This window comes from Neodiprion virginianus, chromosome 3, assembly GCF_021901495.1.
Source record: "Neodiprion virginianus isolate iyNeoVirg1 chromosome 3, iyNeoVirg1.1, whole genome shotgun sequence".
Classification (NCBI taxonomy): domain Eukaryota; kingdom Metazoa; phylum Arthropoda; class Insecta; order Hymenoptera; family Diprionidae; genus Neodiprion; species Neodiprion virginianus.
In genome coordinates this window covers 23,739,994-23,751,664 of record NC_060879.1, presented here as the reverse complement: position 1 = coordinate 23,751,664, position 11,671 = coordinate 23,739,994, and the positions used below count along the sequence as shown (strand labels likewise).

The following is an 11,671-nucleotide window of genomic DNA, read 5'->3' as shown; positions in this document are numbered from 1 at the left end:
GCGACGATATTTCCTAGCGAACGTAATCGCGTTAATTGATATATGTCAATATTCGTGGATTATAGAAGATTGAATAATTTTATTTCACAACTTTGTCTTTGAATATACACATAATATACAAATATTACAATTTCTATAAAACGACAATAAGATAAGATTATTAAAGAAGTTTTCCGATTGTTTCTCATTTACGAAATATAATGACTGCTGGATAATAAGTGATTGTTATACGAACGTTTTATTCAACTTATCATAACGTAAACCTGAATTTGAAAGATCGTACGTACTAAATATACTATTCATTAGTTGGTTAATCTAGAGTTTTTATCTCGATCCGTTTTGTTTATTTTTTAAGCTTGTTTTTGTTTTCGTTTTCGCTGATGTGATTTTATTGCAGAACTTTTTTCTCGACAAGTTACATCATATAATGTCTTCGTACCGATCACACGGCCGAATCATCGTTCAGGATATTACGATACATCAATCGTGCAGCTCGAAATGGAATTCGCTCGTACAGATTTTTATTATAGATATACACGTTACTCGCGGTAAGTCACGGACTTTAGACGATGACTTAAGCTTTAACTCTAACGCCCATGTGTGCGTGTGGATCCGAAGGAAAAAATTGAGGAGCAAAATTTTTCAATGGCACCGTCATATTACGTACATTATATGTAGAATATTCCTATGTGTACTTACGTACGTCGTTGCCATGGAGTTACGTGAGAACTTTGAAGCACAGTAACACATTTTCGTTTGATACGTATTTTTTTTAACTTTAAAATATCGCCCTTCGTCGCGTTAATGAAATTTGACGAGTGCACTGTTCAGTTTGTGAAACAACGTTTGGAATATGCAGAGAGTAATGTTATCATTTCGACCAAACAAGGACGGTTATATTTTGAGAAATGTTATTTAAATTTACTTTGTAAATAAAATTTGTGTTACAAAGAGTCAAGGGAATTTCCGAGCCGGTCTCGACGAGGCTGCGATGAAGACAAAAAAAAAAAAAAGACACAGGAAAAAAGATGAACCATGGCCGCTGGGTTGATAAACCTACAACAAGCCACTCTCGGCAACTGGTACGTTATACATACATATAATACCTATCAGCGTGGAAATCTTCGGTACACATCCGTGCTTCTAAGGTAGAAATCAATTCATCCGTGGGACCGTAATCTCGTTCTGCCAGGCGGATCGCACGAATGTGAGCGTAAGTAGATGCAAGTGTGAGTGCGAGTACGAGGCGAGCTGGACACGCGTAATTATACCTGAACGCATTGCGTGGATATAAGAGGGAAGAGGGCACTCCTCTAAGCGCCGTTACCTGGTCGCGCCCAATTACCGGGGCGTTTCTTCTGCTCCGCCGTGGAGTTACGCAGCGATCCCTTCAATGACTAATCACAGTGGCGTAATTTCATTGTCACAAACGTACGGGTAAAAGGTCGTTCAACAGACGGTGTTGTATATCGCCTCCTCATCCTCGGCGCTCCCCGAGGTCTCGGAGATCGCCGAATGCGAGGCGAGCTTGACGTACCCTCGGTCCCGCTCCTTGGTCCCCTTAGCCTCCTTCTTCCCTCCGGATCCGTGCAGCTTATCCCTTCCGACTACCTGCAAAGCTACGCTACCCGTCGGCTCGCATATCTCGGCGTAAATGTCCTCCGCCTTCGGCGGCGGCGTCGCCGGAAGCGGAGTGAGGCTGTCCCTGACCCTCGAGTAGGGCGGGTCGAGGTCCGGATGGTTCTGCACCTCGAGGACGCTCGTCGACACGGACCTCTGGACCTGCTGTCTGCCGGCCGCGGCCCCTGGGAGGAGGGAGGTCGCCTCGGACTCAAGGCTCGCGTACCGTTCCGGCGACCGCATCCCGATTTCCGGTCGAACGGCGAAGGTGAAGGAGGCGGACTTCTTCGCGGGGTTCCGGCTCCGCCCGCCGTGAGCTATCCTCGATATCCGGTCGAGGAAACCACTTCCGTTGCTGCTCTGCCGTGACTGGCTGCTTCGGTCCCTGATAGTCGTCTTCTTCATGTGCTCCAGACCCTCCTTCAAGCTCTGGAGGATCGGCTTCGTCTCCGGCTTCGACTTTATCTCCTTCAAGTGGAGCTCCTTCAGCTCCAGGTTCGTCCCTGCTGGCTTCGGCGGTGCCACCCTCGGCTCCGTCGCTCTCTGGTCCAAAGCTCGCCTGCGAAATGATTTCAACGGGTTTCAGGCCTTGAGGAACGGGAGTTCGAGATAAGGTACGTAGCTTCGGACTAGGGCTCTGCGATTGATGGATTAATCCTGGACTTCGATTAATTGTTTTTTCAGTTAGTCGATTTGATCGAAATTTCGATGTTAAAAATACGATTAATCAAATTCTATGATTAATCGATTAGTGGCATAGTCCTACTACGCGTGGAACCTCCAAGGAAGACACGTTGCGGCTCGGATATTCACTGCTGCAGGATTAAGCTTTTAATCAATCATGTACGAATTTTTGACGATGTCTGAATATTGTGTGAGGCAGGAAAAGAAATCAATGATTCTGAAAATGGGGCGCTGTATTAATCGACCACCAAATTGTAACCGTAAATTGACCTTTATCATACGAGATGAATACTGTAATTAGTTTCTCACCTAAAATTAATCATCAAGATGCCTTTACTTACATATATACTGTAGTAACATATTGACATTGTCCAGTAAATGAATACCGTTCATTCATCGAATCAAGAAATGCCTGCACGACGACACGTTCATCACCAAATTACGCATTGAAGAAAAGCATCATCGTTATCAAAGTGCAGATAAGAGACCATGCCTTCAAGTTGTGTTATGATTGACGACCTTCGTCGTCTAGGGTAATCATCGATATTCAGAATACAGCATATTATTAATCAAAATTATACGTATGCACGTGTAATTAATGGATTTCATCACTTAGTGCACTTTTGTAAACATTTTTCGGTATAGTTTTTTTCATTCGTAGTTTTTTCAGGAATGAATATAACATCGGACTATCAAGAAAAAAAAAGGTAATTTCACGGAGCATTTCCTGAAATGAAGCTGCGGGCACAGAATATGGATGCGATAATTATCTTCAGCCTATAACATTACGTACGTACCCGAAGTCACTGCTGTAGCAAAGGTCAGTCATATCGAAAATTATTGTGGAAAATATCATGCTATTTTAGATGATTCCATGGAAACATTGTCAAATTTTGCAGTATTTTTTACAAATCTCTTTTGGAATATCAGGAATATCAGGTGATTTACAAAAATTTCATGAGGTCCAAAACACGGGTGTAAATTTTACATACCTACAACGATCCAACGTTCCGTTTCTAGCAACCTTGCCTTAACCCTAACTGTCCACTATCGAAGTTCTCACCTGCAGGCCGATAACAGTCGTTGCATCTTCGGCGAGGCCAATAACCTGGCCTCAGACGGACACCCCAGCCTGGCCCTTTTGACACGAGGCGCAGTTGGCCCGGTAGCGAGAAGCTCCAAGAGTTCCGGGATCGTGGATCCCGGCAGAGGTCTCTCGGGCAGCAGCGGTACCGCACAACCTAGGACGATGGGGCCCCGAGTAGTTTCCTCGAGCTGCATGAGACCCGTGTAGTCCCGAGGGAGCGGAATCGGCAGAGGTCCAGCTACGAGGCGAACCTGTGCCAACAGACCAAACAGACGCGACCATCTCTAGCGCTGCGGCGAAAGGGGTTCGTTCCTCCTCTTACCTTCAAGGGTAGGTCCCTCCTGGCTAGCTGGTGCACCCTGTAAAGAACGGCGTCGCTGTCCGTGTTGAGGTTTCCGCTTTGGCAAGTCGCATAGAACTCGCCCCTGCTCGACAAGGGAGCGAACAACTCGTGACCATGAGAGTCCAAACACTGGGCGTACTGGTCCCGCTCCGAAGACCTCGAGCTCTTGCCCTCCGGCATGTTGCCGATCACGCCGGACACCCCGGTGGATATCGGAGCCCTCCTCGTGTCCTGGAAAACGGCTGCAAGTCGAAGCACCTCCCCGGCTCGAACGGTGGTTTTGGTGTAGTGTGCTCGGAGGTTGCCGTTTTCTGTCAAAGAGAATATCATCAGACCGGGTCACGTCAGGTCAAAGGTTAAACGACTCGGTCGCTCGCTCGCTTGCTCGCATTTGTATTCAAGCCGTCCGAGGTGCCGTTCGGATTCAAATCTGGTGATCAAAGATAGTCCGAAGACGAGATACCGATCTCCGTGTGCCAGAGGAGCTGTTCGTCGTTCGGTACCGAGCTGTATATACCTTCGTACATAGGTAGGTACGTACTCCGCAGTGCGGAGAAGGCATGTGCGCGGAGGCCGGTGTATTAATCATGCGGGCTGTCCCATTTGAATATGTCGCCACAAATATCTGACTAGCGATCAACCGGCTATGCGGCCACGCCGTATCTACGAGTATGCTTCGACCGGAGCGGAATGACGCATTACAGAGGGCGCTACCTCACTCTGTACCGACTACGTGCATCGGCTATGAGGCGACGTACTCGGACCTCGGACCCCACGAGAGAACATCGAGCTGAGAATCATTCGTCTTCAGGCACTGTTTCAGGAATCCCAATTAAGTGAAATTCAAGCTTTGTCATTAATATGCATCGTGCTCTGAAGCGTCATACCCTTGCGAGTATGTTACGTTTGGATTTTTCTACGCTGAAAGCGCACCAAGTGAATAACTGATCGTACACGGTATTCACCATTTTTTCTACAAAGGTTGCGGTTGAAGTGTGTAATCCTTCAACCCTCAAACCATACGCATCTCAAGCCGTAGTGAACTCCGCAACTTCCAGATTGCATCACGCCCCTCATGCTCGACTGACAATGTGTTCATAGAAAGGGAATTAAATATATTTTATGAGGATGTAAAATGAACGTTGGCGTGTCGTAAAATGAGTATCAATGTAAGCTGAAGAACAATAAACATGTAAAACGTAGTAGAACGGTCATCGATAAATTATTTTTTGTGAGGTTGTCCGGACCCCAATTTACCGTTGTGGGATTAGATAATTCTTTGTAAGGCTGTTGCGGAACCAAATTTTACTACCATGTACGTTTATTTATGTACCGGTATTGAATATTCAAGAAACATGGTGAAGAAACTTTGGCTAATGGCGATTATTTCGAAACAAAATTTTTTGAACTGCGTCTTGACTTCCGCGGTGAGCCTATTTGTCATACTGATGTTATTATTACAGAAAGAATATTTTAAGAGTAATCGCAATTTGGGTTTAAACCATTCACGAAATTATGCCTAACGGAGTAGTTCCCACATCAATTTTCGCTTCCCTGCATGACTATCCATACCAGCCGCTGTATCTATTGATACATATTTATTTCCACCTACAATATGAGAATCTACGACGCTACACAATTTCCGTTCCCTGCTGCCTGACAACCAATAATTATGATGTCTTAAACTAAGAATGTTACGTTACCTGAGCTAAAAACTACGGTCTCTACATCATGTTATGTACATTATATTAGCCGTACGTGACCGGTCACGTTAAATATAACAAGACATGATTATGGGGGGCTGCTTTTCTACTTTGTTGGTTTTGCGGTACTAGTTTATGAAACGCCTTCGGAATTTCTGGCAGTATTCACACCTTGCGGTGATGCAATGACTACCGAAGGTACAGTTCGAATCATTGGCTACCGAAGATCCCATTCACAAACAAGCAGATAAAGAATGTACTTAAAATCTGATTTTTTTACGCCTACCTATAATCATTTATCGAGCATTTCGTGAATCGGATCACTGATGCAGAGGCACTCGTTGGAACGGTAACGAAAACGTAACATATACCCTTACCAGTCCAACAACAATAGTACTGTACAGGTTCTCAGACGGCACTTTTAGTTTTGCATAAACGATGAAAATAAAACCGGTATATTTTGTATTCTGCAACAGCGGACGAGGGACACTGATGTCAGATTTATTCGAATAGCCATATTTGTCATCGCGACAACGGTTTAGCATCCAAAAGCATTACTATTTCCCAGTCCAAACGAATTTCGCACGCGACCGGTACCCTATTCTTCTCAAGTAATCGTCCATCTCGCTTCACGCAACACTTCGTCACCCACGACGTGTCATTGGCCTTTGATGCATACGCTCAGGTCCGCCTCTACAGGTACGTACGAAGCCGCAAGCTTTTGCGACAGCTATTAGGTTACGCACGGTTCGCATCCGCGGATCTACGTGTACCTGCATCAACTTTCGTGTCACGGGCAAGCACGCTGCTCCTAGCCGCAGCAATGCAGGAATATTGCGCAGCGCGTGACTGTCCGTGCATCGAATAAAGGCGCACGGTGTGCGCGTATTATCCTCGGGCGAAATTTTCCTACGTGCTTAAGTCCCGCTTGATAAGTGTAGCCTTGGTACTCATGGAACCGCCCCCTGCGACGCGACAGATTATTGTAATTTTTATATCGAGTTTCAATATAATACGTTACGTTGCTTTTCTTGTAGGTAATTTGAATTTTAAACGTGGCCTCGCGTTTTAAAATTTATGTTTTCGATAAGCGATGTAATTATTTTTTTAGACTCGTTTCAGGAATAGGTATTTTCAAATTATAAAGGTCATCTTGCCAAGAGTAGTCGCTTCAACCATTTTCTTACCAGACTAGAAAATTCGACTCACTTGCACTTTTTTTTGTGTACGGTGCTGTTCTGAGCCATCGGTTGCTGTACCGGATTGACCAATTTCAAATGGCTGTAATTCGTAAACGACAAATTTCCCATTCAAAGTGAAAAACATATCGTGTTAAGAAATTTTCGTCTCTTCAAGCACCAGTAAGAATATAATGTGTGGGTAAAACGTTTACATCTGAAATTCTTGCTTCTTGATGGGAAGCCACGTAAGACAAGCAAAGCCGTCTAATGAATGATATGCGGATGTGCAAATCATTTTTTTACGAGAAGAATATTGTTGAAATAATGTAAAATTCGAAAATTTGGTGATCCGTCGTTAATTTTTCAAAATCACCAAATTTTCGAATTTTACATTCTTTCTAAAAAACATATTATTTATTAATATGGGCGGCGAAAATACATATGGGGAATACCATGTGAATTTACCCAGCGTCTGACCCACGTCATTTTTGATTGTGTTAAAAAAATTTTCCGCAATTTTCCCAAATCCGATACAGTACCTCGAATTTCTTCAGATTTTTCCTCAAAATGTTTAAATATTTACAAATATTGAGAGTGATTTCCAAAAGGACCTTTTTCAAAATTCTCAAAAACTGAATTTTCTATTCCAAACATTCCAAGACTGGGCCGATGATGGGTCGATTTTTAAAAAAAATTTCCAGAATTATTAATTTTTTCGATCAACTAAAACATTATTCAAACGCTCTGATAGAATTCCCAAAAGTTGAATGTGCCAAAAAAATAGTCCAGAGTACCTAGTTGAGAGTGAAAACTTCAAGTTCACAAAATTTTTTGCTGCACAACTGTCATTAAAACGCGGTTCTAGATCAGCACAACAATACCGAAATTTTACAACAACCGATTTAAGTTCCGATAACAAGAGTATTACTAGTAAAAATCTCCATACATCTGGGCTCGATTAACCATTCAACATTTTGTCAACAGTCACGACGCGATTGCGGGATTCAGGACCAATTTTTAAGCGAACGCGTTAAGGTTGTATCCAAGAAATTGCACGTTTTACGAAATAATTTTCCCCTGCAGATATAACTCTTCGTTGCCGTCACATCGTCCCTCTTTCACGCGCGTTAATCCCAGTGACCTTGGTCGATCGTAACGCTCTTCGTTCGCTGCACTTAACGCCAAGCCTAAATTACTGAGATCTTGATCGTCGAGCCAATTTCTGAGAGGTGAGAGGTGAGGCCCGTGTATCTCGCACGAACACCTCTGCGCCGTGGTGGCGTTGCGATACCAGCCTTACCGCATAGTAATAAGTGCAGCGGACGGCGGCAGCCGTCGTCCCTCCCGCAGGTTCGAAGGGTTCGCCCTCGAGACGAATGACGCAATTAACGCGACCTGCCCGCGCGGACGCTTGCGTGCCGTTTATGGCGAGCCGATCCAGGGAAACCCTTGACGCCCAGGCGACGATGTTGCCTCAACTCGTAAACGAAGCCGTTAAAACGTATGTAAAATAAGATAGCACTAAGGCTTACGGGTGAACCTTACTGTCCGACATTTTTTCATTCGACGGTAGAGCGAACTGGTGGTCGATATAGAAACTTTCTACGTCAGGAGCGTACGTAAATGCAAAATTATTTTTGGTGCCTATCGAGCTTCAAATATATGAAATTTATTGTTCTTACGCGAATATATACTATAATGTCAAATCTTGGAAAGCATAGAAGGTTTCGCAATAAGTTGTAATATATGTAAGTATTGTTGTTTTGCTAACTAACTGATGTTATTGCAGCTACGTGTTATTGCAACGACTTAATACTGCTATTGTATTTATTTTCAGACTCAAACCAGTTATAATGGTCATGCTCATACTAAACGGATCTGTGAAATTTCAATTCAATTGGCTGTTTTATTTCATAGTTACGTGATAGTAAAATTTCAAGATCTCAGCATAGGTTCTCACGGAGAAATTAAAATTTAAACCAAAATTTCCGTGATTAATACAAACGAGTCTTTCGAACTTTGTGTAAAAACATAATCTCGGCAACGAAATGAATGTTACTACTGAATTTGAAAAACGATACGCTCATAAATTATATACTACAGGCACTATGACGCTGAAGAGTAATATTGAAATGAGTTCTAATTACTTGCGATAAAAATGAATTGTGATCAAAGAGTCCAAGTGTCCCTTAATCAACGAGAGACGTTTCACAAGCTGTACATGTTTTTGAATTTTATTCATCAAACATCTTTCAATGTCACTATCTTTTGATAGGTATGAAATGACCGAAACATCCTCATGCATCACCTGGATGCCGCATTCGTTAGGAAGCGACTATCTCACGTTTTCACCGTCAATCAGCAGGCTTTACTTATTGATAATAACAAAAGACGTGCATTACTCATTTCTCGAGTAAGTCCTGAGAAAAGTAGTCATGATCGGAACACAGAGAACTTGAATTCTCCAAGTTTGCCAACTCTCGAAAAGGTCGGTATTTTTTTTTTTTTTTTGTTTTTGTTTTCCGGAAACGTATCGGTGGAGGCTGTTTTTCCGTTTCAAACCTTACTTGGGACTTGGCTGATTCAGATTGCAATATGCTTCTTGCATATATCCAACGCGTCGCAAGGTGTCGGTGAAGTCGTTGGTACCGCTCTAGTCGTTCGTCAAGCTTTGAATAGAAATTTAACGAGTCGGTTTCCACAATGATTACAGTTCAAATCGCGTCTTAATGTCGGGTGCATTTAGAAAAGAGAATAGCGCAGTGACAATAGCAGCGTGAGTCATTGCAGCGTCTGAGAGGAAATTGCGCACTCACCTTATAAGCGACCAGGGACTGCAGTCTTCGCGAGTTCTGAATTTGAGTGGGCAGGGCGAGGTGAGCGGATATAATAGGGAATAAATACAATACTGCATACACGGAGCTAGTTGAAAACTGTCAAAGCAGACGGAGCTCCATATTCAGACAGAATACAATTTACTAGCGGACACTTACCCATTTTTGAATGTGTCAGGGTGTAAGCTCGAAGCGGTTTTGCCAGAAGGAACGCCGGGACTCCGGCTCGAACCAGAGCGCCGACTCTTCTGTAAACTCTCGCACTTCCGGTTCCGCTACCTGGCGATACCACGGAAAACCAACCTGAAACACAAGGAAGAAAGTTGGTCAAAATAATTTGTGTAGTGAGGTTTGACGTGATACTGTTGAAGATCGTATTTTTAAATTTGAAATACTTTGGTTACGTTATCAAACACACCCACGATGTTCAGCATCAAGGAATAAAATATGTTGCAAAACTGAATCTGATTGAACGTGTAAATTATTCAATGGTGTACATCACTGATTAGAATATAAAAACAATGATTATAATTAAGAGTTAATTAAGAGTTATTAAGCAATTGCCTTCGAGTGACTCGGCATGACTTCGACTTGACTTTTTCCGTTCTGATAAAATCAATTGCCATTGATTTCGTGGTACGAATATTTGTAAATTTTCGTCAAGTTTGCGGTTTAATACACTTTTCCAGGAATCTCTACAGCACAGAAATACGAAAATTAACTTTAGAAACGTGTTAATTTCAATGACAATATTAAATGTACACACGATTCATCTGAAATGGGGTATATAAGTGAAGTGAATAGGCAAATAATATAACCACGGTGTAAATAAGGGTCGTATTGATAGAACGTCGAGATTCCTTGGATCGTCGTTAAAACGTAAGGGTATGGGCGGGTATAACATACATCTACCTAAAACATCACCGATGGTACATACCTGCGGTAATTTAAATAAGAAATTTACTACCGACGCAGCACAACTGAGACAGAACAGGTCAAGATAATCGCGAAGTAATTTACAATCGGGGTTACACATCCGTTTCTTGTCATTGCTATTTACTATTTACTAGTAGTATTCACTGGGGCTAAGGCTAGGCGGGCCAGGGGACGCAAGGTATATTACTTCGAGTCCGATCAGCAAGCCAGCTTGCGGTTTATGGTACGCTTACGCTGCCTCTGCCACGCCGCTCGATTGACTTACGACGCCGATCGAAAGGCCATGTTACTTTTATTGGAGTTCAGAAATTTGTCATCGATACTACCAAGTCCAGCTGCAACTATATTACTTGTCCACGGATTGAGCGTTAGACTTCGCATGCGCGAGCTTTTTTGGACCTTCGTGCACGGCAAGTTCGCCACCTCAAATTTCAGCTGTTAAACACGTTTCGTGAAGGTTGTGTAAGAATTCTCTTTGGTTAAGCAGATATTGAATAGCTAATTTTAGGGTTTAGGAAGGGCTTGTAAAACTTTTGTTATCAAATGACCGACGACTGGTGACTCCTGCGAATCGTCACAACGCCATAATTTCAATTCGCCACTTGGCTCGGGAGATTTTGACACTACCTACGAGTAAGTTGGCCCCCCTTGCTTTTCACATTAAAATATTATCGCGTTATGATTTTACCGACCTTAAAAGTTCAACTATCTTGCGCGTGCGCTATTCGTTAATCAGCCTTCCAAAGTTCACCGTTTACATACGGTAAGGCTTTATGCTCGATTACAAAAGACACTGGAAACAATGAAGATGATCACGAAGCCAAAGTAGAAGAAAAAAAAAAAAGGAGAAAATCTAATCAAAAAGAAAACACGCAAAGTGAAAAGTAGTTATCCTGGTTGAATGCCCTGGCAGACTAATACAACCCACCATTCAGCCTTTTCGGATGCCTCAGGGAATACCGCGAGGTCTGTCGATGAAATCTAGGGGAATCCTCAATCAGTTGATACAAGAATTTGTGAACGCATCCTCCAGATTTGCGATATCGGTATTTACGAAAGCCGTGCTTTATTATGTTCAACCATATTTCACACCATTATACATATACCCGTGTACGTTGGGTGAGGGCCTCTGTAATTTGATTACAAGGCATTATTACCATGAAACCACGTTGCGCGATCATAATTTTTTTTTATTATTAAACTCGATTACAATTTTTTTTTCTAATTCGCGTACCTCCATGATCAGAGAGTTTAACTCTGTAGGCTGGCGATTGTAGTGAGGG

General features: G+C 42.8%; 1 protein-coding gene across 2 annotated transcripts in view; it reads right to left on the bottom strand.

Annotated features, from left to right (window-relative positions):
* Positions 1–219: 219 nt before the first annotated feature.
* Positions 220–11,671, bottom strand: part of LOC124300339 (uncharacterized) — a 53,692-nt gene continuing 42,240 nt past the window's right edge. For both annotated transcript variants that reach the window (XM_046754306.1, XM_046754305.1), the window contains exons 3-6: positions 9,612–9,755; positions 3,714–4,045; positions 3,368–3,642; positions 220–2,179 (exon numbers count right to left, since the gene is read on the bottom strand). In XM_046754306.1, coding sequence (XP_046610262.1) covers positions 1,450–2,179; positions 3,368–3,642; positions 3,714–4,045; positions 9,612–9,755 — 1,481 coding nt within the window. In that variant the 3' untranslated portion in view covers positions 220–1,449. The remainder of the gene's footprint in view (positions 2,180–3,367; positions 3,643–3,713; positions 4,046–9,611; positions 9,756–11,671) is intronic.